The sequence below is a fragment of the Lethenteron reissneri genome, chromosome 38 (assembly GCF_015708825.2).
Source record: "Lethenteron reissneri isolate LAM-NWPU_2019-01 chromosome 38, ASM1570882v1, whole genome shotgun sequence".
NCBI classification, from domain to species: domain Eukaryota; kingdom Metazoa; phylum Chordata; class Hyperoartia; order Petromyzontiformes; family Petromyzontidae; genus Lethenteron; species Lethenteron reissneri.
In genome coordinates, this window is record NC_083816.1 from 5,316,215 (window position 1) to 5,341,185 (window position 24,971).

General features: G+C 49.1%; 1 protein-coding gene across 1 annotated transcript in view; it reads right to left on the minus strand.

Moving 5' to 3' along the window:
- Positions 1-24,971, minus strand: part of LOC133351800 (contactin-1-like) — a 100,249-nt gene that overhangs the window by 38,752 nt on the left and 36,526 nt on the right. Inside the window, exons 3-4 of the mRNA XM_061567334.1 lie at positions 12,196-12,334; positions 8,825-9,000 (exon numbers count right to left, since the gene is read on the minus strand). Coding sequence (XP_061423318.1) covers positions 8,825-9,000; positions 12,196-12,334 — 315 coding nt within the window. The remainder of the gene's footprint in view (positions 1-8,824; positions 9,001-12,195; positions 12,335-24,971) is intronic.

The window sequence follows — 24,971 nt, forward strand, 5'->3', positions numbered from 1 at the left end:
GATTTTAAACAATTGAGCCTGGCAGTGATTCGGAAGTTTGGAGAATATTCGACACTCACTGAGGGGTTTTATGCTGTAAAATCGATGACCCAGGGCATGGACCAAGATCCACGTGACTACCTCGTCCAATTTAAAAGAGCGTATTACGCAGGCGATGTGAATCAATACCACGAAGGGGATAAAATGTTCAAAATTATGTTTTTTGAATCCTTGAGCCCAGAGATTACAGAAAGGGTGAGAATGGTTTTGAATCCAGAAACCGCATCCTTACGCCGCATAGAGAGCAAGGCGTACATGGCATGGTTATACAGAGCTAAGAATCATAATTCGGATCCAGAACACAGGGAGAGGGATGAGGAACCCAGCCTCTCAGAGAGGAATAAAAATCACCGAGCAGTCCCACCATGCAGAGAGCAGCAGAAACGCACGCACACATGGCAAAATAACCCAGAGAGAGGTTGGCACGAGAATGAGAGCGGCACAAAGCCGAACATTCAGGAGAATCGCAGGAGGGGGAGGTTCAGAATAGAACCATACCAACACCCCATGCCCCGACATGCGCAAGGTCAAGATTACCCACAGGGATGGCGAAGTAACAATCCAGGAAAAATTTGGCACCCAAATGGGAAAAACACTGGGCCAAGGGTGCAGGAGAATCGTAGGAGGGGGAGGTTCAGAACAGAACCATATCAACACCCCATCCCACGACACACGCAAGGTTCAAATTACGCACAGAGATGGGAAGATAACCACCTAGCGGGAAGGTGTTACACATACCGCGGAGGTATGGATGCGAACATTCACGAGAATCGCAGGATGGGAGGTCAAACACAATCGATACAATTCCGACCAATTCCTCCACCGGCTATACCAGGAGGGAATAGAGGAATAACACAGAATACGGTCCAAATACGTGATGAACCATCCACAGTGATTGAGAGCGGGCAGCCCATACGCGCCACACCCGCCGAGGTGTTAAACCCGGCGCTCAATGTGAAATACAGGCAGGCTGCAAGTGACAGGGCGGGCAAAAACGTGGACAGTGCTCCCGTAAATGACGCGCGGATCGAATACAAGGACAGGGTTGCATTGAAGCGTGATCGGACAGTACAAAAACAGACAGCAGGGACACGCCCTGAGGAGCGCAGGCATGAGCCTTTGAATGGAAAATATCCAAGGGAAACCAAAAATTATGTGGATCGGAGTGCTAAAATGGAGACGAATGTCCATGACGTATCGGGAATGGTGTTGAAATCCAACACACTAGTAAAAACAAAGAGGGCAACATTACGAGGGACAGAATTAAATCGACACACGGACTCGGCAAATGTGCATGTAATCGCAGAGAGAGCGAATGCCTCGAACCAAGGGTCAAAGTGGGTCGGGTGCGCGAATTCTGGTTATGTGCAGCACAATTTTTCACCACACACTCCCACGACACAGAGAGTGAGAGAAGAAACTACAAAAACGAACCCCGAAAACCGTGATCGAATTATCGAAGTGATAAGTGGTGAACGAGGCAACATGAGGAAAGTAACGCATAAATGCGTTCGAAACCGCTACCTAGCGTTTCCCAGGATTTAACAAAAACAAAAATGAATATTCGTCGGAGTCATGATGTATCAGAACCGATGTAACGCAATATCGATGTTTAACGCTTGTTTAATTTTCTTTGCTCAATTCAAAATAACCATGTTAAGTTGTGACACGTACGCGCGCGTTGTAAGGAATAGCAGCAAAACTTGAGGACAATCGATGGTTCATGATGGAAGAAGGGTATACATTTTTTTTAAAAATAACCCGTGGCCATTTGACCACTGGTCATTTTTAAAAGGGCGGAATGTTGTATACTAACCCTTCTTCCATAATTGAGATTAATAATATTTGATGATTTTTATATATTATCTTTTTACTTGTTTTTTTTAATGAGTGAAACACACCAAGCGCAGCAAACTGCAAAACACCAGGTGTTGTTAAGTAATGAACCGGAGGAGGGCTAGGATGGCAGAATTTACAACGTTGCTTCAAGGGAAGATAAGGCCTGATGAACGGGCACATGTCACCCGTGCAGGCGGCAGAGACAGTGGGAGTGTCAGCCAGACATAGTTAAGGCAAAAGCCCAATCATCCTGCATGGTTTTAAAGTAACGTCAAAATTCGAAATTCAACAACAGAGTAGGCTAAATTATCGATCCTCGCGCTCGCTCAAATTGGAGACCAGGCTGCGAGCTACATCAATGAACCATTGCCCATTTGCTAATCCAATACTGAATGTTAATATTACTGAAGTCAAAACGAATTCTATGACCTCAGCACATGGGCAAATAATAGGGCAGTGTCGACTCAAAGGCAATGGAAGAAACAGAGGCGCCTTTGTCTAAATCACAACCACAGAAAGCCAGGAATCATCACTGATTGTGTGTTCAGGAATTCCGAGCTAGTTAGAACACGTGCACAGGGGGGGAGCTGATGTAAACAACCCTGCGCGTCTGGATGTGAGGGGGCCTTGGACCTGGAATCAAGAATAAACACTCCCAGAGCAGAAGGTTGCACAGGGGGAGAGGTGATTTAAAAGAGGGTTGTATATCTCTCAAGGCACAAGACCCAGCTGAACAACACGGCTGCGGGGGTCACCAGAAGTTCGCATTCGCCTAGTTAAGACAAAAAGCTCAATTATTCTGTATTGCTATTAAAGTAACGTTAAAGTCGGAATTTAACAACAGGGTAGGCTAAAGTTATCGATATTCACACCCACTCCAATTAAACCAGGCCACAAGTTACGCCTACTGAACCATCACCATTATTAAGTCAATATGAAATGTTATTTCCATACTTCAATACTTTCTATACAATTCGACCCGAAGCATATGACAATCAGAACCTTCCTAAGTCAAAATTGAATCGCACCCAGACAGGAGCGAATAGTCAATATAAGGTTGAAGAGGGAAGGAAATCAAGAGCACGGCGAACTGCAAACGTAAGCAAAAAGCCGGGAACAACACCAGCCCAGCAACAGCGAGTGGGGCTTCGACAGGCCATAAAGTAGAATAATAACTCCCGGGGTCAGGGGACACAAGAAGAAGCAGGCAGACAAAAACCAGAACTGACTCCAAGGTTCAACCGCCCTCACCTACTCAGGAGTGACGGAAATTAATGAGGCCTTGAATTAACGGCAGGCAACAACAACGGCGAGCAGAGATAGGGTGGGGCAAAGACTGCGGACCATGGAATGCAACTTCGTGTCAGTAAAGCCCTGACAAACAAGTTAAGTTAAAGACATCACAATACATAATATCGCACATAACATCAATGTTAACGCTATTCACCGTAAACTATATTCCGCTTATATAACCATCCAGGCACCAAGGAATACGAATTCCTAGGATCAAGAAACTTACCCCTTAACCTAAGATATCGGAAATAAATTAATAGTAATAAGTATATGCATGAAAAGACAAAGTAAAACTTATGGAAAAGCCAGGATAACGGGATGAATCACCACCAGGTCGAATATAAATACATAATAAAAAAAAAAACAATGTTAAACCCAGGGTCGGAGAGAAAGGGAGATCCCGGCCGTCTTTGTATCCCCGCAGCGCGGGATAGGAGTGTGTGTACGCTCGGGGAAACACCTACACTTGGGTCGGGAACCACGATGGGAAACGACAGACCTTAGGTTACATACAGAATCATAACTGTGAAATAGTAAGGGACAAATGTTAACTTAAAACTTTTAACCATTTCTTTGTGCGCCGGGTCGGAGAGAGTGTTGCCCCCCTCCAGGTTGTGCAACACGAACAAAGACGCCTATGAGACGATTTGTAACGTCTGTGTTTTGGGTTCATGAAGAAGGCCAGACAAGAGATAAATTGCACCCAGACAGAGAGACGACTTCGAGACAATTTGTAACATCTGGTTGTTTGCTCGTGGGTTTTATGGAGGGAGTTGACAACGGAATATACCGTCAGTGATGCACACAAGGACATACGGACACACACATGGACACACCTGCCTACGGACAGATCCTGACACAGCAAAAATCGGAAGCCCCGCCTTGTGGGCGGGATCCAGGGGGATTTTTCAGCATAAAGGAACGGATCCTGAACATTGGAAACCAGTGCGACGGGAGGGTCCACTCAGAAGCTCGACCGGGAGGGTCGACTCAGCAGGAGTGCGACGGGAGGGTCCACTCAGAAGCTCGACCGGGAGGGTCGACTCAGGAACGAGTGCGACCAGAGCGGGTCCACTCAGGAGTGCGACCAGAGAGTCGACTCAGGAGCGAGGGCGACCAGCGGGTCGACCCAGGAGCGAGCTCGACCGGGAGGGTCGACTCAGGAGCGAGCTGCGACCAGCGGGTCGGCTCGACTCATCTTCAGCTCGTCAATCTCTGCTGCCGCCGGAGATCTCCGCTGCCGCCGGTGGTGAGCGTCGCGACTTGGCGACGATCCAGCGCTGCACGCTACGAGCGAGTTGTGGGCGCCACCTACCGACCGGGTTCCGAACTGCGACAGCGTATCAACAGCCATCCGAGCCAATTCACCACGGTGACAGGAGAGCGCCTGATACGTATGACGCGCACCGCCCCCTCACCACACGACCACCAGGCGTCTGTTTGACATAAAGAATCGACTCCGAACACTGACTATTCAAGACAACTCTTACCACTCAAACACACTCGAACCCATAAGTCATCCGTGGCTGGGAAGGCATCACAACGAGACCGAGTGGTGGCCTCCGTCGTATAAGAGTATTCTTAATTTTTATCTTTAATATTTAGTGGGCTGTACTCTTAATCGCATAAATTCCCAACAGATCCATCAATACGAACTGATTCTTGGCACCTCCTTCCGCCGAGCCACGCTCACGTGGGGAGTGGTGGCCACCGGATCCTTATCAGGTGATCTGGTCCCCAATTAGTAAACTTGGTATAAGATAACGATCTTCGGAAAAGGAGCACCGTCGCAGGCCCTTACTCCGAGCCGTTCTGCTGTCAGATAACCTGCCGATGTATCTGTTGAGATTGGTGCCTTTAAGAATAGTAACTGTTTTGATTGTGTTTTTTTTTTCGCCGTATAATCTTTCAAGTATCTTTCAGTCATAATCGCCGCACGTACTCGCATCCTCTACAGAATATTCAACTGTCCCGTGACCCAAGGTGTTAACAACGTGATAAGGGTTGCGTATGATCAATAAGGAGTGCGGTACTGCGTGAACAATATTGAGTATAATCATTCATTAACGTTAAGGTTTTCTTAGCATAGTATTTGCATGTTTTAACGACTCTCTCTCTCACTAACAACCATCGCGTTATGCGGGATCCATGTGCAGTTGTCAAAGTGAAATCAGACAATCGTTGATGATACTGTATTGATGCCGTATTGACGTTCCGGGATTGAGAGTTCGCATACTATATCATAGTTAAGGTTGAATTAGTAATAAATTGATCAATACAGAAGTGGTTGTGTGATTCTTTCCTGAAATCTATGCATAAGATCTGCTTCTGCGTTGAGATTTGAACTTGGTGACCTTAATAAACACACTAATACATACTCAGTAAATGTTAAAGCGATAACGGGGTGAACCGGGGTCTGGTTATCATAACGACTTGCGTTATCATAATTACACCCACTCGCATAATTAATACGATTACCTCTCGAATTGGCATAATTAAAATGTGCGTAATTACATAATTAACATATTTCCGGATAATTACACATTTGGCCAAATTTCATTAATTATTATTATTTCCACTGAATATTCATAACCCACACATACAACATAATAATTTCACCCACGCACGCATACAACATAACAAATTTTCATACCCAACATATACAACAGCACTCCGCAAAGGATTGATGACGAGCGCTACGCAATCCCAACCCCCTTTGTCTCTCCTTGCCTGGCGCCAACACGATCTGTCGCGTGCGCGCTCTGGTAGTCCGGTGTTCATTCACCGCGGTTCAGAGGTCGCAACCGGGTACCCGATACCCGTACCCTGGTGCGGCTGGGTACGGGTACGGGTAAGCCGTGAGTCACTGGTGAGTAACCGTTTGTCACTCATTTGCCAACGTCTTGTCTCTTCTCACAATTCAAGTTCCTGGAATCAACCCACCTGCGCCTGCAACATGGCTTCATCCCAGAGGTCGCAATCGGGTACCCGATACCCTACCCGTACCCTACCCGTACCCGTACCTTACCCGATACCCATACCCTACCCGATACCCGGCCGGGTACGGGTAGCCAGGCATCAGGTAGGGTACGGGTACCCGTTTGCGACCCTGGTGTGGTTTCTCAGGGCGCGATGGGGAGGTCATCTGGAAACGGGGGAGGCATTGATTTTACACGCCGCAAATTGAGGGGTTTCGTTAGACTGCGTTTCACTGCACCGCGGTGGAATTAGTATTCTGTGCCGGGCATTGGTTTAATTAACGTGGATGGTTTGCTGGTATTATTATCGTTGTCATATTTCGGGCCACAGAATTGTTCCCATCCTCGAGCAGCACCGCGGTGGGATGACTGGAGTTGTTTGAACTGCGCAGGCTGTCTTTGTATGTACCTTGAACTTATTTTCCACCGTATGTAGCCAACCGTGCTAATCGGTGGTGCGGGGGAAGGACAACAACACTAAACACAAAACGCAGTTCCGAGGAAATGAGTTTTCAATTCGGATTTAAAAGTGCACAGCTCCAGTGGCTTCCTAATATCCGATGGAAGAGAGCGTTCCAGACGGACACAGCAGCGCATCTGAAAGCATGCGATGCAGTGACCGTCTTTGTTCTTTGCGGCTGCTGTGCTACAGTATGTGGCTGGATCTCCGTCGTGTTTTGGGGTTGTGTCACAGTGTCGTTGTTGGGGCACGATGTCCGACGTTTCACTCCACGTGCTGCTGGGAGCGTCTTCGACAACACGTGGTACACTCTCCTGAACCAGTCTGTTACATCGATGGCTTCACATTAGCAAAGTACTTAAGGCAACACATTAATTTTAGAAACAAAAAGTCAAAGAGAGTCCCCGCTAAAATGAGCATTGGGGCATTTATGCTCATCTCCAGAAGTTGCAATTCCACATTCCCTTGACGGGGGCGAGTTTATCCATAGACAATGTTGACATATTATTGGTTCTTTCTGTAAAGTCACGTAGAATGGAAATAATAAAATAATAAAAATAAAACATAATAAAATAATTCTCACGACGTTTCGGCCACAACGCAAGCAGCCGTCCTCAGGTGGAGAACAGGTCTGTCGAGAAGACAGAGACTTGCGTTGTGGCCGAAACGTGAGAATTATTTTATTGTTTTATTTTTATTATTTTATTATTTCCATTCTACGTGACTTTACCGAAAGAACCAAGAAGATGAATCCCTGCAGTCACGAAAGCTTTAACTCGAAATGTTGACATCTCTGGAACAAAGTGGTAGACATTCTGAGCGAGCCCAGAGGGGATGTGTGCCGAGTCTACCCCCCTCCCCCGCCCCCCAAACAAGATTTGAAAGTCGCTACTTTCCGATTGTGAGCCGCTCGCTCTTATCGCTCGACCAACCACGCGGCCGGATGTGTTTTTTTTTCTTCTCTTCTCTCTCTAACCATTAATAAACAGCGGTTAGAGAAAAAATATATATAAATACCGAACATGCGTTTAAGAGGATCTAAATATTAAAAATGCAACGGCGTAAATCGATGGGGTGCATTTTTCATTTAAGAGGCAGAGTGAACGAGGCGGTCGAGACGTCTGTCCCGACGGCTGCACGGAGCTCCACCACAGTCCTTGGCAATCTTCGTCTCTCGCTCGTCGTACATATATATTTATTTATATGTCTTTTTAAATAATCAGCTATCAAGGCCCACTTTACATTGATTGCAACTTTCCAAAGAGCCATTTTCAACAATTTCGCTGGCACTCGAAGCATCGCCGGCAATCGCTCTCCGCAGGCGGCCCCTGACAATTTGCAATCAGGCGACAAAAGTGTGGCGGGCCCTAACGAGCATCACAGAGTTGACCTAAACTACCCCCCGCCCCCCCCCCCCCCCACAATTTGTGGAGATTGGTGGCCACCTAATAGCCGGTCAATTGCCTGAGCCCGAGGCGAGGGAACGGGGTGCTCGCAGGTGGCTGAACTTTGTGGTGATAAAGTGGCTCCCCAGGGCGCCGCGACTCGTCGTGTAGTTGCGCCAAGCAACAAAAAACCCAACAACCACGCTTCAAGGGAGCGCGCCGTCACGCGAAGGCTGCGTGTTGTGAACGACGAGAGAGCTGAGATGGATGGACCAGTGGGGGGTCCTTATTCGTTGGGAGGGGGAGTGGGCAGGGGGAGTGGAGTGGGAGAGGGAGGGGGGCGAACGAGTGCTCCGGGCGATGTGCCGTCAAGTGAGACGAGCGGGCGGGTGAGCGAGCGAGCCTGCGAGTGTGGGTGGCTGAACAAACGGATGAGCAAGCGGTAGGAGAGTGAATGGGCGAGTGGGGCAGGCGGGCGAGTGAGCGAGGGGGCGGGCGGGTGAGCGAGCGAGTGAGTGAGCGAGCGAGCGGATGAGTGAGTGAGCGGGTGAGTGAGCGGGCTAGCGAGTGAGTGAGCGAGCGAGCGGGTGAGTGAGCAGGCTAGCGAGTGAGTGAGTGAGCGGGTGAGTGAGCGGGCTCGCGAGCGGGTGAGTGAGCAGGCTAGCGGGTGAGTGAGTGAGCGAGCGGGTGAGTGAGCGGGTGAGTGAGCGAGCGGATGAGTGAGTGGGTGAGTGAGCTAGCGGGTGAGTGAGCTAGCGGGTGAGTGAGCTGGCGGATGAGTGAGTGGGCTAGCGAGTGAGTGAGCGAGCGAGCTAGCGAGGGTGACTCACACTGCGGGAGCACGAGGGCGGTGCGGCTACGCACGGCGCCGTGGCGGTTCGCGGCCAGGCAGCTGTAGGCCGTGGCGGTGCGCCCCTTCCTGCGCGTGGCCACCACCAAGGTGCCGGCGGCCTGCACCGAGTGGCGGCCGTCGGTCAGCTCCACCTCGGAGCCGTTGGAGAACCACCTGGAGGTGGAGACAGCGAGGGAAGAGGCAGGGAGAGTGTGAAGTTCCGGCTCTCAGATGGGAATAAAACCAGCCCCCATAATGTGACCTATTTTAAAGTGTGGTGGGGGGGGGGGCACCACAATCTAAAGGTGGCGGGGGGGGGGGGGGGGCAGGATGGCACAGACCGTGTGAGACAAACAACAACGTAATGATGCTGCAATCTGCGTGTGTGTCTATCGTGCATTCGGCTTTCACCCGCCGTGAGTGCGCTAGGAACGGCTTAGAACGCCCATCGCTTAATTGTGCCATTGTCGCGTTGTGTCCCGCTCCCTCCCAACCATCGCAGACTGTAAGTGTCCATCACCTTCACCACGAAAGACACCCGCAGCAGAGCAGTCATTGCGTGTGAGCAGTCATTACGTAATGGTCTCTGTCCCAGTCGCCAATGGAATCCCATCACATTTTAAACCGATGAAAGCCTGTAAAAAAAGAACCTACCACATGAAATTTGTCTATGCAATTTCATTTGTTTAAAGTCTACCTCTGAGATATTATACTCTTTGGTTTTTTCGGTAAAGTCACGTAGGTACAAAATAAAATGAAATAAAATAAATGTAAACAACTAAATTAAATCACGACGTTTCGGAGCAAGTGACTTTGGCTGTGACGGTTCCACCTGAAGACGGAAGCTTGTGTTGCCTCCGAAACGTCGTAATTAAATTTAGTTTTCATTTTTTTTTACTTTTACCTTTTTACCGACGTGACTTTACCGAAAAAAACCATAGAGTATAAATCCTTGCAGTCACGAAAGCTTCAAATCTAGAACTCTGAGATATTAACAACATCGTTGGACCGTCATACGACAAACGTGACCCTTGCTGGTTGGACCAGAGTTCACTTTAAGAGATCTCAGAAGTAGTTTTGTGATATCAATTTCCTCTAACACGTGGCGGTGGTGGAGGGGCCACACTGGTCGTCGGGGGGATTCTGCATTCATTATCTTTTTAATGACACGGCACCGAGAGCGAGCGCAAATTGGGAAATAATTGGGAGAAAGGATGAAATATAAACATGTACTTTGCATAAAGCTCAGCCTGCAGTCACAGAATGGCATTCAAGGCCCACATTTGAACTCCGGCCAATCCTCTATTTGTCTCGCCTTTCCCGCACGCTGCTGACTCTTTTAATCGATTAGCAAGAGGCTCCTGCGAACGCCGCATTTGATTCATCAGCGAGACGCGCCGAAATGAGAGAGTGAGCGAGAGAGTGAGCGAGAGGTGGGGGTTTGCATAAAGCAAAGTTATTATAAAAAAAAAAAATTACGAGATGATGAACGAAGCAAAGTGCCGACTACACCGAGCATCTTCTTGTTTCCACTGATCGTAAAAAAAAAAAAAAAGAAAAAAAAATTAAGAACTCCGGCCAAGATATGCATAACTGTGCCCCGCACTTAGGAAATAACGGACACAAATCCCGTTTAAGAGCACTCTGCTTAATCCCATTTCTGCTTACATATAAACAGGCGACGGTGGATTTATATTAATCCGCCGAAAAATATTGGCGAAGGGTCTGAAACCGCACAAGAGTTTGCGAATTTCCATGAAAACCCGTGGCAGCAGGTGATGGTGGTTCAGGGCTTCTTCATCGCCAGAGGCAGTCTCAAGAGAGAGAGAGGGAGGACCGCTCTACACCGACACATGTATGTGTGTGTGTGCGTGTGTATGTCTGCCGTGAAGGGAGTGGTGGCGCAGTGGTTAGCGCAGTGTGTTAAACATGCGCTGTGACCCGAGTCGCATTCCAGCGTCGGTGACGAAAATCTGCGCCAGTCCCTGGGTCTCCCCTAGGTCGACTCAGTTTAAAAACAGTACCTCGTGCGATGTGTAGTACTCGCCGCTCGGGAGACAAATGCGGCCGGGCGTGGTGCTGGCCACCCACCCCCTCGTGTGCCCTGACGGCCTTCATAGGTGCTCGCTAACAGCACTTGCCCCAACAGTCTGTTCATGCTATAGGGGAGATCTTTGTCTTTGTGTCTGTCTACCATGTGGGGAGCGGTGGTGCAGTGGTTAGCGTAGCGCGCTACGAAACCGGTAACCTGAGTTCCATTCCCGCTCACGGTCAAAATCGGTGACTAATATCTGGACCGGTTCTTGGTCTCCCCTAGGTTGACTCAACCTTAATGACTACCGAATGCGATGTACAAATATCTGTATTAGGGAGACAAAGGCAGCCGGGCGCGGTTCGGGCACCACCACCTCCTCGTGGATCGTGATGGCCTTATGAGGTGCTCGCTACGGCACTTGCCCCAACAGTCTGTTCAAGGCTATTATTGAGATCTTCGTCTTTTGCTTTGTCTGCCAAACCTGATCGACCCAGATTTGCAGCAGGGATATATTTTAGCCCAGTGTGAGTCTCTGTGGGTATAAGAGGCACCTGTAGCTCAGTGTGAGTCTCTGTGGGTATAAGAGGCACCTGTAGCTCAGTGTGAGTCTCTGTGGGTCTAAGAGGCACCTGCAGCTCAGTGTGAGTCTCTGTGGGTCTCAGAGGCACCTGTGGCTCAGCGTGAGTCTCTGTGAGTCTCAGAGGCACCTGCGGCTCAGTGTGAGTCTCTGTGAGTCTAAGAGGCACCTGCGGCTCAGTGTGAGTCTCTGTGAGTCTAAGAGGCACCTGCAGCTCAGTGCGAGTCTCTGTGAGTCTAAGAGGCACCTGCGGCTCAGTGTGAGTCTCTGTGGGTCTAAGAGGCACCTGTGGCTCAGTGTGAGTCTCTGTGAGTCTAAGAGGCACCTGCAGCTCAGTGCGAGTCTCTGTGGGTCTAAGAGGCACCTGCAGCTCAGTGTGAGTCTCTGTGGGTCTAAGAGGCACCTGCGGCTCAGTGTGAGTCTCTGTGGGTCTAAGAGGCACTGGTGGCTCAGTGTGAGTCTCTGTGGGTCTAAGAGGCACCTGCAGCTCAGTGTGAGTCTCTGTGAGTCTAAGAGGCACCTGCAGCTCAGTGCGAGTCTCTGTGAGTCTAAGAGGCACCTGCGGCTCAGTGTGAGTCTCTGTGGGTCTAAGAGGTACCGGTAGCTCAGTGTGAGTCTCTGTGGGTCTAAGAGGCACCTGCAGCTCAGTGTGAGTCTCTGTGGGTCTAAGAGGCACCTGCAGCTCAGTGTGAGTCTCTGTGGGTCTAAGAGGCACATGCAGCTCAGTGTGGGGCTCCGTGGGTGTGGCAGGCAGCACCTGTATGTGGGCGGCGGGGTCCCGCTCGCGTTGCACCGCAGGGCGACTTGACGGTTGCCACCCCCCTCCAGCTGGTGCAGGACGTCCCCCGGCTCCTCCACAAACACGGGGCCCTGCCCTGCTGTGGTCGCCACGGAGCCTGCGTAGCGCGCAAACGCAAGAGGCGCCCTCGGTCAAGACGACGACTCTCGACGATCCAGCCCGCGCGTCGTTCCATCTCCATTTGCTATTGTCGGTGCAATCGCTCACATTGCGTCTCGACGCTTTAATTCGTACTGTACTTTTTTGTTCCCTTTTGTCTACGTCCACGTTTCCCGATCCGCGTGTGTGAATCGTGGGCAATGTTCAGCGATGGTCAACGTCGTAGGCACGCTACGCGAATGTTCCAGAGCAGTGGTTCTTCTTAACCAGGGGTGCACGTTGTCTCCTCTGGGGTGCGAGATGCCCTTTCTGGGGAGTGTGATACATTGCCAGTTTTTTTTAAATCCTTTATATTAAGTTCGCTTGCTTGCGTGCTTGCTTGCTTGCTTACGACCGTGCCAATCTTTCGGTCGTTTTTTAACCCACTTCCCGTGATCCAATCGAGCTGACATTTTCCACACAGACTCGTTGTACGAGACAATTAATGTTCGTGAATTTTTTTTCTCCAAAATTTTACACTGTTTAGGGAAAACAAATTAAATATTTAATTACCAATTGCTTAATACTGGCAGACAATCATCTGACCCATAGGTGGCAGCCATCTCAAGCCAGAGGACGAGAGGACTCTAGCCGCCATGCATATAAAGGATTTATAGTGAAAAACTTTGTTTTTACTGGTTATGCTTATTTTATAATGTAAATCGTCGCATCGCAAATTAAGCACGACAACGCAATTACATATTCTTTGGGTCTTTCGGTAAAGTCACGTAGATAGGTTCAAAGAAAATAACAAGAAACTACGACGTTTCGATCGCAACACAATCGGTCGTCTTCAGGAAAAGGGGGTGAGCTTCTAAAGGCAAACTGTTCATAAAGGTTTAAAATGGGCGTAGCCCAAATGTGAATATACGTGTAAAAAAGTACGCGTAAATGTATGCGATATAACCCCAAAAAAACCCTGTATTGTGGATGAAATTGGTCGCGACAGCCTCCTCCTACTTGTGTTACACATTGGGCAAGGAGTGGGAAAACCTGCGGCTCTTCTAGGCACTGCTTCGTCACCAATGGCAGAGCCAGGATTTTCAGGTAGAGGGGGCAACCCCCTCCAGCAATGAACAATGCCAGGAGTTGTTAGTAAGTAAGGACTTGTCCCTTGCTTTTTATTCGACGACGCGTGTGCGGCGATGGCGCAGCCATCGATCGAGGGTCGAATTCGAACCGCGTTGTGTGATCGGCATCGCGCTCGCTGAAGGTGAATGCCTTCAGGGAAGTCGTGGACTGTATACGCAACTGCGCACAATTCTGTGAGTCACTAATAACTGCTTTGCCGTTACTTATTGCCAATTATGGACTCAGACTATTGTCCTATCATCTCATAGAGTCCCTGGCACATAATAATATACTACACAGTGGCAATGGGGGTCGCAAAATGCCGATTTATTACTAATAAACCCCAATGATCCGATCGAAATGAGGGATTTCGATCGGATCATTGAGGGGGAACGTGCCACCCCCCCCCCCCCACACTGGCTCCCCCAGTGTTCGTCACGTTGTTTATTTAGGTCCACCGTCTCGTATTCACCACACCGTGCATTGCGGCTCTTGACATATTGAGTTTTTTTTGTTGCGAATTCGACAAAAAATGTCTTCGCTTGTTGTTTTGGTTTGCCGACCTCTGCTCTAGAGGCATGCGCGTGAAACTTCGGAGGTGAGGCTGTAGATTAGCACGTACTGAAGATGCCTGCTATAGCATATGGCAAGCACAGTGCGTGTATGTGTTAATTACGCGTCCAGTCATACGTCTGTGAGCCATGTGATGATTATTATAGCTGATTGAGTCCATTGCGGGCCTAGTGGAACGATGCACGTTCTTGGCGCTGTGTGGTCGGGGTGGTGGTTATCGTTAAAGTCCCGCTTGTTTAATACAGAGCGACCAGTCCCACTCTGCTTGAACGTCAACTGATACGAACGTGTATTTAAATACAACACGCATTTTCTCATCTGCATCGGCAAAATTGCCAAGCGATATTTGAGGTTCGTGGCGGATTATAAACTCAAAGGCCGGCGTAAGGTGAAAAACATTGACATTTACTGTGCGTGCAAATACAATAAACTGACGATTAATTACCCAGGCAAGCCACTCAATACTCTCTCTTCAGGAGGGTGCTGCTACGTTAGGATGTTTGGCTAATGCCGTTAAGAACTACAGCAACAACAATAATAATAAACACGATTCATAACGCGCACAGATATCGCGGATCGGATGCCATGTTCAATAGAGAACGGCAGCTTGGACAGGTGAGACTGTGCATGGGTGAGAGAGTGAACGGGTGAGAATCCTCAGCCTGGTGAGAAGCTGAATCGGTGACAGCTTAAATGAGTGAGAGCCTGAATGGGTGAGGGCCTTGAGCTGATCTTTGAATGGGTGAGTATTTGAGTATTTGCTTTGCGGAGACGAACCAGAGAACCTGGAGAAAACCCACCCACGCGAACATCCGACTGGGTGACACTCAACACTGCCATCTACTGGCCACATTTGTAGTCCGACGCCTATAACACCTGGCAAGCTCTGGCGATGGTGGTCACCCATGCGATTACTAACCAGGCTCAACTCTCTGCTCAACTTCTGAGATCGCAACATTCAGAAGATGTGCCCAGCAAAAAAAAAAAGCCTGAATCAATACAACTCGCAAAAAGAGCTGGAAATGACTCATGCATCGTTACGCAATAATCAATGCGTAATCACGTAACTGTTTAACAAGTAGAATAAACATTTGGGATGTGGAGACGTGAATCGACGTGAGCGGTGAAAGGGCTGAGCAGTTGTTATCGGCGAGCGCCTATAATGTCACACACGCAATTTTCATTTCGTGCCGTTTGGGCGTTTGTAAGTCAGGCCGAAGGGCCATGGCTCCTGTGTGTGTGCTAAATTTCCAATAATGGGAAACGTTATTTGTTTTGGTAAAATATTCCATCGGTGGTCACAGCTGGCGGGGGTGCTTTTGCTGGGAGGGGAGACGCCCTAGGAAATGAAATGTGGCCGAGGATCAGAAGGGTTATAGGTGAGAGTCCAAGTGTCAGCCGTCCCTAAGTGGCGCTCCTGATTGCGCTGGGGATGAGTTAATCACCCGAGGGATGGCATCTGACACGCGCGTACGCAAAGACAAAGGTCCCCCCTCCACCTCCCGCAGGCTGTGGGGGCAAGTGCTATTAAGGGAAGACCTTATGGTGGCCGGGACGACAGACGAATGGGGTGGGTGGTCAACACCATGCCCGGCCGGGCTTTGTCTCCCCAGTGCTGATGTGTTAGGGCAGTAGGTATTCGTTTAAGGCTGAGTTGACCTAGGGGAGGACCATGACCGGTTCAGAAAGTCGCCACTGATAACCGCGACCTAGCATTGTCGCCGCGTTGCCCGGCGCCAACCAATGTACCACCACTCCTCTTTGGCATTGTACACAGTATGTACACAAACATGCACCCACGTACACACAACGACAAAGATCACCCCTATAGCCTTAACAGATTCCTGTGGTAAGTGCTGTTTGCGAGCACTTATTAAGATCGACACGGCATACAAAGAAGGCGGTGGCTGGCCACCCCAGGCCCCCCGCCGCCTTTGTCTCGCCAGTGCTGATGTGCTACACACTGCACTTGACCATCATTCAAGGCTGAGTCGACATAGGGGAAGCCCAGGACCGGTTCAGATATGTGTGACTGATGCTGGCTGTGAGCTGGAAACAAACTCGGGCACGCACACGTACACACCCGATGCCTACGCACAAGCGTACGCACAGGCACCACACACGCACACACACACGTGTAGACACATTTCCCAAAATAAATCTTTAAAAAAACTCACTCCATTAATTTTAGTAAATCATCCGCGACGCCGTAATTGACTCACTTGAGCCCAGGCTGCAATTAAATCCTGGAAACGCGGATCTCAAGGAATAAACAAGAGAACTGATTTTGTGCCATTCCTTCCTATCATAATATCACATGGATGGGCAGGCAGACAGACATCTCGTACTGACAGACAACCAGGTAGACATATTCCCAGGCGGCGAGACGTATAGACAGACATCTAGGCAGATAGATTGACATGCATATAGCTAGGCAGACAGACTGACAGACATGCAGAGAGACAGACATACAAACAGACAGCCAGGCAGACATTCAGACAGGTCGACGAGACAGACACAGACAGGCAGACAGACGTCTAGACAGACGTACAGATAGACATGTCTGTATATTTATCAATCCAGGAAAGAGCCCACGAGATACACCACGTGTCTCCGTTGTTGACAAGCGAATGGGTAAGTTAATAAAGTAGCAGCTACAATATAAACAAAAATAACATCTAAAAGAAACTGGCCAAGCACGCCAATGCAGGACCCTCATGAAAAAGAGACTCAGTAACCGTAATCCGAGGAATAAACCAATAACAATGATTCCCTTTATTGCTTCGATCATCCCAAAGGCAGAGATCCCCCGTATAGTCTTTAACAGACTGTTGGGGCAAGTGCCTGTAAGCGAGCACCTATGGAGGTCGGCACGGCACGCGAGGAGGTGGGGGTGGCCTACACCACGCCCGGTCAGCGCACCAGGTTACTCATTTGAGGCTGAGTCAACCTAGGGGACGCCCGAGACCAGTGAAAATAATTGCCGCTATCGTTGGTCATGAGCGCGAGTCGAACGGCAATTGCCGGGTTTGTCGCGGAGTGTGCTACCGCTCCACACCGCTCGTTCTGTCACACAACACAACAACAACACAACAACAACACAACAACACACACGCAAATGGAGCACCTTCTGACGACAAGGCTCGGGGTGGATTGCGTTCGATCGCACAGCGGACTCTGCACCAGAGATCGCGCCTTTGTCCGGCAATGAGCGCGGACATCCAACACCTGCTGCGCGATGGGTCAGGCGAGAGCTCTTGCCTCCAGAATGAATTGCTCCGTCGTTAACGAAGTCAAATTCAATGTCTTACCCCGCTGTCTGATTCCAGGACCTTAACGGAATAATCGACAACGTGACAGATTTCATGACTGAGCTCTCATGAGAGCTGAGGATTGATGTTCGGGCCTGAGCGGAGCTTAATTTCTCATGGAATATCTTCTGGTTAGATGGCAGTCTGGAGTAGGAAACTAACGAACAGACACAGCCACAGCAGCGAGAGGAGGCATACTGGACGTGGTGTGCCGTCGACGTAAATTTTTTTCCGGGTCGCTAGCCCAGCCAGACCCCCTTGCTGACATGAAGCAGTGGCCCGAACGTTGAGCCCACCTTGAAAAGTACCGGCCCGCGATGTCTTTATCCGCGCGGATTTCAATGAATAAAAACACCGCCACTTCACGAGTTCGCCGCTTGTTTAAAGCAGCATCGCCACGGAAACCGGCAGCGTTTAAAACCGCCTCTACGGAGAAGGACCCGGCACTTACGCCACCACCACCCACGCTTATCAGCCTCCACCCTCGCAGCTGTAGCAGCATCTTATCCCGGCAATTTGCGCTTTAGTGCTGAGAAGAATGCGCCGCTCGCCTCCAGCAGCTACCTACGCGCTGAGCCACGTACGACTTCTGGGACAAGTGAAATGTTAATAGCTTGGCAACGGCGAAGACACCGGTGGTGTAGCCATCAATCGTATCGGAACATCAACAGGTCGATGTGCACATCTTCATGAATGTAAAATTAAGGAGAGGCCACAGGATTGCAACTGTGGACATGCAACCCAAACAATGGACCATATATATTCTTGGTTCTTTCGGTAAAGTCACGTAGAAGGGAAATAATAGCTCCTGAACGTTTTGATGCCAAGAAATGAACAGGGACCCCACACGGCAAGCGAGGGCTTCTCAACGTTTAAGGCCCCGCATGTTGCCGAATGGAGGAAGGGGTTTATGGGTTTCTCGGCGCCCTTCGAAAGCAAGACTATTTTCTTGGTGTGGTTTTCACACGTGATGATGATTGCGTGTGTTGCAATCGAAACGTCGTGAGAATTTAATAGTTAAATATTTATTATTTCATTATTTACCTTCTACGTGACTTTACCGAAAGAACCAAGAATATGAATCCCTGCAGTCACGAAAGCTTTAAATCGAAAAATGGACCATTTAGTAAGCCCATTGAGACTCCTCGAGTTACACAGTGACCCGTAGAGATGCACTAAAAACAAGCCACAGTAGTGCAACTATACTCTTTGGTTCTTTCGGTAAAGTTACGTAGATGAAAAAAATAGAAATAAATAAAAGTAAATAAATAAAAGTAAATTTATTTACTTTTATTTATTTTACCGAAATAACCAAAGAGTATGGATCCTTGCAGTCACGAAAACTTCAATTCTAGTAGTGCAATTGTGGACAAGCAACCCAAACTACCGTATAAACTGTATAGTAAATCACTGTAATCTTCGCTACATCAAATGAGGAGGAGGAGGAGCAAAACTACACAAACTCTCTCATGAAGTCGTCGAGGCCAGCAGACCTCGACACTGGCGTTTTAGCTCCTGAACGCGGTCCGACTCGAGTTCCATTCCCGATCCACGGCCAACGATTTTGGCCGTCGTGAAGTATGGTCAACCAATCCACTATGCCCGTCTTGAAAGGCATCTGAAAGTGGCTTGATATTGGGCAGTAAATGCTGATTGTTTTTTACGATGATGATCATCTACGTATTAATATATTTTATCATCGTCTGTTTATACTTCCAGATGTGTGCCATCCAAGAGCATTTAAGCAAACCACTTGGGATTGGTTTTCACCTCTTGGGGTTCATCAGCAAGAGTGAGGCTCAAAACATTTACTACTGGAGTTGCAGATGTTATTGGCAAGAGCACTCCAACATTACGATGGGGCCTTGTTGGCTGAAATAATTCCTTTAGGCCAATGAGCTGATGGACACAAAAAATATGAATCTAAATTTGTTTTGTGCCCAAGGGCAAATGCAAGTAAATGCTATTACCCACAACACCCCGCTGCTCCTGACGCGGTTATCTGGTTTGACCACATCAGCCATACGAAAGACATTATCATAACATGTTATAACATTTTACACCACGCAGCGACAAGGATGTTTGCATAAAGTTTAGCCCAGTGGCACGACCAGAATTTCTGTGATGGAACGTCTGCTTGCATCAGACCTGAGATCAACTACAGCTGTCGCTGTGTTGTTCGTAATGCATTACAATCCAAGTGTAATTGTAAGTCCAGCTAATGCTTCTGTAATTGTAATCATCATTGACCCCTGGTCCGGTCACTCGATCTTAAGGTCACTCCGGGATCGGTACAAAGCGTCGGTCCGAGGGTCGCTTCATTTGATTGATCGCAGAGAACCTTAGACGCAACTGGTGGGGAGTGACCGCCACCACCACCACCACAACCGCCGCCATCACCACCACAGTCATCACCACCACAGTCATCACCACCACCGTCGTCATCATGATCAGTACCTCCACCATTTGACCGTCGTAACGATCGGCCTCCCTTTGTGAGTCGCGGCTGTGAGCAGCTCATTGACGTTTCAGTCAATTCCGCTGACAAGTCACGCAATTTCTCCCATCAACAGAAGCCCAGCAAAGATAAGACTTGAAATTGCTCAACCGTGCCTCACGATAACGCGGGCGCCGGGTTATTGTACCAGTCTGACAAATTCCATCCCGGGTTTTCACAATCGTAGGCGGCGCATTGCAGGTGGTTTCATCGTTAATTAAGTTCCGTTTGTGGAGCAGTCACAACGAACGATGGTGACGATGGTGACGACACGCCGGTGTTTGGTTGCCATGATTGGACTAATTTTCCCAGGAAGCCACACGGATCCCTAAACTGCGGTGAACATTCAAATCATTCATTTAATCCCCCTGCCTGGGTCCTCTGGAAAGCCTGAAGCGGACTTTACAGCCAGTGGGCCGGTGGTTATTGTGGTTCCAGCGAAATGGCGGCACATTTCATCCCCGGTTTCCTTGCAGCCGCAGGTGATGCGTGCAAGGTGGCTTCATCGTTAAATGCATGACATTGCCATTGTGAACGGGATGATACAATTCTCAGACCAATTGTGACGGGAAGCCACGTAGATTTTCCAACTATTGTCACATTTAAATAAATCATTCAATTCTTAAATTAATCGTCAATTAACTGACTTTATTGCAATGAATCGTGTAATCCTGGAAAACCCGAACTGGACTGTACAGCTATATTGCCCTGGAATAACATGGAGCCCCTTAATACCGCTTTACACGCCACGCTAATGCCATTGTTTTTAGCATTTTTGAACGTGTGACCAAAATGTGTTAAATTAGATTCCTTCTGACCGTAATTATCTTCTATTTGTGGCAACGTGCTCGCACCACAGTAAAAATATTTTCAATTAATAAATGGCAAAGTGGGAATGGCCTCCCAGTGATGACTATGCACAACCACTTGAGGTCATCATCACGAGGCCTCCTTTGCCAGTACCAAAATATAATAATAGGGGTTTTCCTCTTTTTTCTGGCGACAAAACTGAAACCTTTTGCAAGGAATCATGTTTACATTAACCACAATACTTGCAGTCAAAATGCAAACAAAATACAACACTGATAATGTATGCATTGTCCTTGAAACTGATTGGTCCACACAAGAGACAGTCTCATACGGTGTTCGACCAGATGACGCCACGAAGGGCCCTTTATCCACACGAGCAGCACGCAGTTGTATGCCGCACGCCCCGCAAAATACTCTTCCGACCACTCGGAAAAAAATCACAAAGACAACACGTGACACTTCCCAGAGGCCCGGAATAATTCTAGATTAAAAGTTTTCGTGACTGCAAGGGTCCATACTCTTTGTTTTTTTTCGGTAAAGTGACGTAGGAAAATAAATTACATTAAATCACGACGTTTCGGAGGCAACACAAGCTTCTGTCTTCAGGTGGAACCGTCACAGCAAATAAGTAGAATTTAGAGTCTCACTCAAATCGCATTTTATTTTGCCAAATGCGGCCCACGGTAGAGTCCACTACAACCTGGACCAAAAAACAAACGCGATGACAGCCGCCGCCACCGCCTTGACCCCAGCGCTACCTGGCAACGCACGAGGCCCGCGCCTCTTCGTCAGCAGCAACTTGTTGCTTCTGCCGAGAAAGGGGCACGGCCACAATTTAAACGGCGGCCGCGGTGTCACAGAAACCCCCCCCCCCCACCCGGGTTAAGATGCAGAGCCGTGCGCATTCATCGTAAGTGTTGGTTTTGTTAAAAAATAAAATAAAAAGTTGCAGGAAGCGACGGCCGCTAATTCGGGACAGATGGCGCTCAGCGGAGGAGCACCGCTCTCTCTTGTTAGACAACGACCCGATTGGAATAAATAGCCACGGCCGCCCTCGTACAAGGCAATAATAATTAGGCAATCCATTGCCCTGCCACAGCAGCAACCCTCGGAATGAAATTAGGACCGCGAATTTTTTTTTTTACTGAACTGGGACGGGGGTGGGGGGCAGAACACATACTTAGCTGTCAATTAAAACAAAATCACAGCTGTCATGCCTACTCTCTGTGTACGCGTGGCAGAATAATTTCATTGCGGGTTCACTGACTTCGTATCGTAATTAATCGTTTGCGGGGGTGGCGGTGGGGGGTGGGGGGTCAGGGGTGGTCTGGAGGTTGGGGGGGGGGGGCGGCGTGCCCCATTTTTCACCTCCGAGGATAGACAGAGCGAGGTTCTTGATTGCCTGCCTGGCTTTCGAAAACGTATTTCTGAAATGCATCATCAGAGGCGGCGTCAATCGTTTGAGATAATAAATACAAATGTGATGTTTTCCCACTGAGCCGCTGTTCAATATATTTGTGTGCGGAACCGGAAGTGGTTATCCAAAAAGCACAGCGGCGTTGCTGTTTGCCATCTCCGTTGGCAGCTTCGAGGCAGCGGTGGGCCCTCTGCGTTCTTTTTGTTGGCAGTCCCCCGCAGCAGAGGATGATCGTCTCGTCGGTAAGCCCGACGAGGGCCGACGGTCCAGGACCTACAGCGCTGCGTGTTTGCGTCGTAGGGTTCCTTCCACATTACCATGGCAGCGGCCAGTACACTCGGTGCGTCGCAAAGACAAAGATCCCCCGTATAGCCTTGATAGACTGTTGGCGGCAAGTGCTGTTAGCGAGCACCTATGAAGGCTGGCACGGCGCACGAGGGAGTGGGTGGCCAGCGCCAAGTGGCGATGCTTACACATGGGACCAGGTAGTCATTTGAGGCCGAGTCGACCTAGGAGATGTCCAGGACCGGCTCAGATATTTGTCACTGGTGTTCGCCGTGAGCGGGAATCGAACTCGGATCGCCGGGTGCGTAGCGCAGCGCGGCGCTAACTGCTGCACCACCGCTCGCCACACGAACACTGCTGCACCACCGCTCGCCACACGAACACGAGCAGTCACCACGTGGTCGGTTGTTTTTTCTCCGCGCAAAACATCTTGAGCGCGTTCGTGCGCCTATTGCCATGCACCTCCGAGCTATTCGAAGGATCGATACGATGTGACGTGCCTCTCATTTATTTCGCGCGAGAGAGAGAGTTTATATATATTTTACATTGGTCTCTTACCGGTCCGTTCAATTATTCATGCGCAATAAAAGCAGTGTTCGGGCCACGTATTTGATTTATGCAGTTTGTGGCCACGTGTCTATTTAAGATAAAAAAAAACCCGATCTCGGATGCCAGCGACCTTCCCGTGACCTCATTATGCTGATTCAAGTCAGACGCCGCGTCATGACGGAGAGCGACCGGCCTTGGCAGCGGCCGCGGATTTCTTGAAGAGAGCGGACAGCTGCGACTTGCGACGCAATATACTGTGGTTCAGCTTCAATTTAAGCGAATTGTGCACTTTTTACGAACGTAATTTAAAAGTCGACGAGATTTCCCACTCGTATGAGCATTGAGACACTGGTGCTCATCTCGTGTTTAAAGCCTTTGCGGAGCCAGTGGTGGAAATTCCTCATTCCCATGCCGAGGGCGCGTCTCTCTACGCAGCACAATTATTGTTAACTTCCCCACGAAGTGGTGCTCGTTTTGATCAACTTCCGAGGGATGATGACCCCAGGCAACTCCCCAACACAGGATTTGAACTTGCAACCTGTTTGGTTGTGAACCACTCGCTCTCCTGCCGAGCCCAAGTCCACTAACCGCTGGCAACGACAATTCAAATACAGCGGCGTATTTATAACTATCTGCCGTGGACTAATGAACCGATTATTCCGCCATCAAATGCAACTTCTCTCTGGCCCCAGTGCCCCAGTGCCAGCCTCTTTCCCACTCGAGGGCTGCCACGTGTGGCCCACGCGAGCCGGGTGGTTGCCGCCCACGCGATCACGTGGGCGCGTGCGACTGATTGCTCGCTCGGGATGTATTACCCAGGACGTGCGCTGATGAGGATTTGATGGGGGGGGGGGGGGGGGGGTCGTGATTGATGGCCTCGGGCTAGAAGGTCGCGCTCAGGAACGCGTCTGTCCCAGAGATCCGGTGGCCCCTGGGAAACCGAGCGGTGGCGCTTAATTTAATCGCCGCTCAATTTATTTGGTTCAATTTTACGGATTTTTTTTTTTAAGTTTCTGGTTTTCTGCGGCAGTTGTTTTTCATTTTGTGGGGGGAGGGGGTGGTGGAGACCGTCGACCCTCGCAGGAGATTCGATTCGTCGGCAGCCGCGCTGCTCTGTCGTCCGTGTGCGCGCACTCCACGCGTCGCAGACTTCGAGCCACGTGCAATCGTCTCAGACTCGGGCTAAGACTTTATATCGGCTGGTACGGCTCATTGAGCTGAACAGCTATTTCATCCATAATAGAGGTTTTGTTTTTGGGGTTGGGTCGCGTAAATATATAAATGTGTCGTTAAAACCCGCCACCACTCGACACAGCCAACTAGTAAGGGTTGTCACGTAAACAGAACGTGGCCAATTCGTCACTAGTACAGCACTAACCGGTGTGTTGGAGAGACAAGCCACAACATTTACAATCTGAGCGCGACGTTTGAACGACACATTTTTTATATTTACGCGATCGAACCCAACAAAAACCTCTTATGGATGAGATTGGTAGCGAAAGCCGACGTGTAAAACTCGCTCTTTCACAAAGACGACCACAGCCCATTTCAGCTGGACCGGTCCAGAACGCTGTTTGTACGCCACATCCCTCTCACCTCACGTTGTCCTCAACCTGTTTGTGTGGCTCTAGCAATATAGGGTGCAGGGTTATTAACGATAGTTGGTGTACGGTGTTTTTTCTGCAATATTTTGCTGTCTTTTCTTGGATTTTCTGTTTGCACTCAGTCGCATATTCACTTTAAGATGTTTTCTTGTTCATGTTTTTGTTTTTTGTTTGTTGCGGTTGCACCCGATTCAAGAGCCGAATGGCTCACAGGGCTATACCTAATAAATGAACTTGAAAACTTGAAACTTGATAGGAAGGCGTGCCTTGTACTCCAGCAGTAGTGCCTTACATCTAAGCAGCGTTTCCAGCAAATATGAGGGAAGAAATGAATCCCCGCTTTGTAACTCTTCAGCAAAAGTTGATTAGTGTGAGGTAGTTGGGTGACTCAGTGGTCAGGGTGCTGTGCCAGCACCGGTGAGAGCCTCAATTTTGAATCCAGGTGTCAGCTGTCCCATCGATAATAGCTGCACAACAAA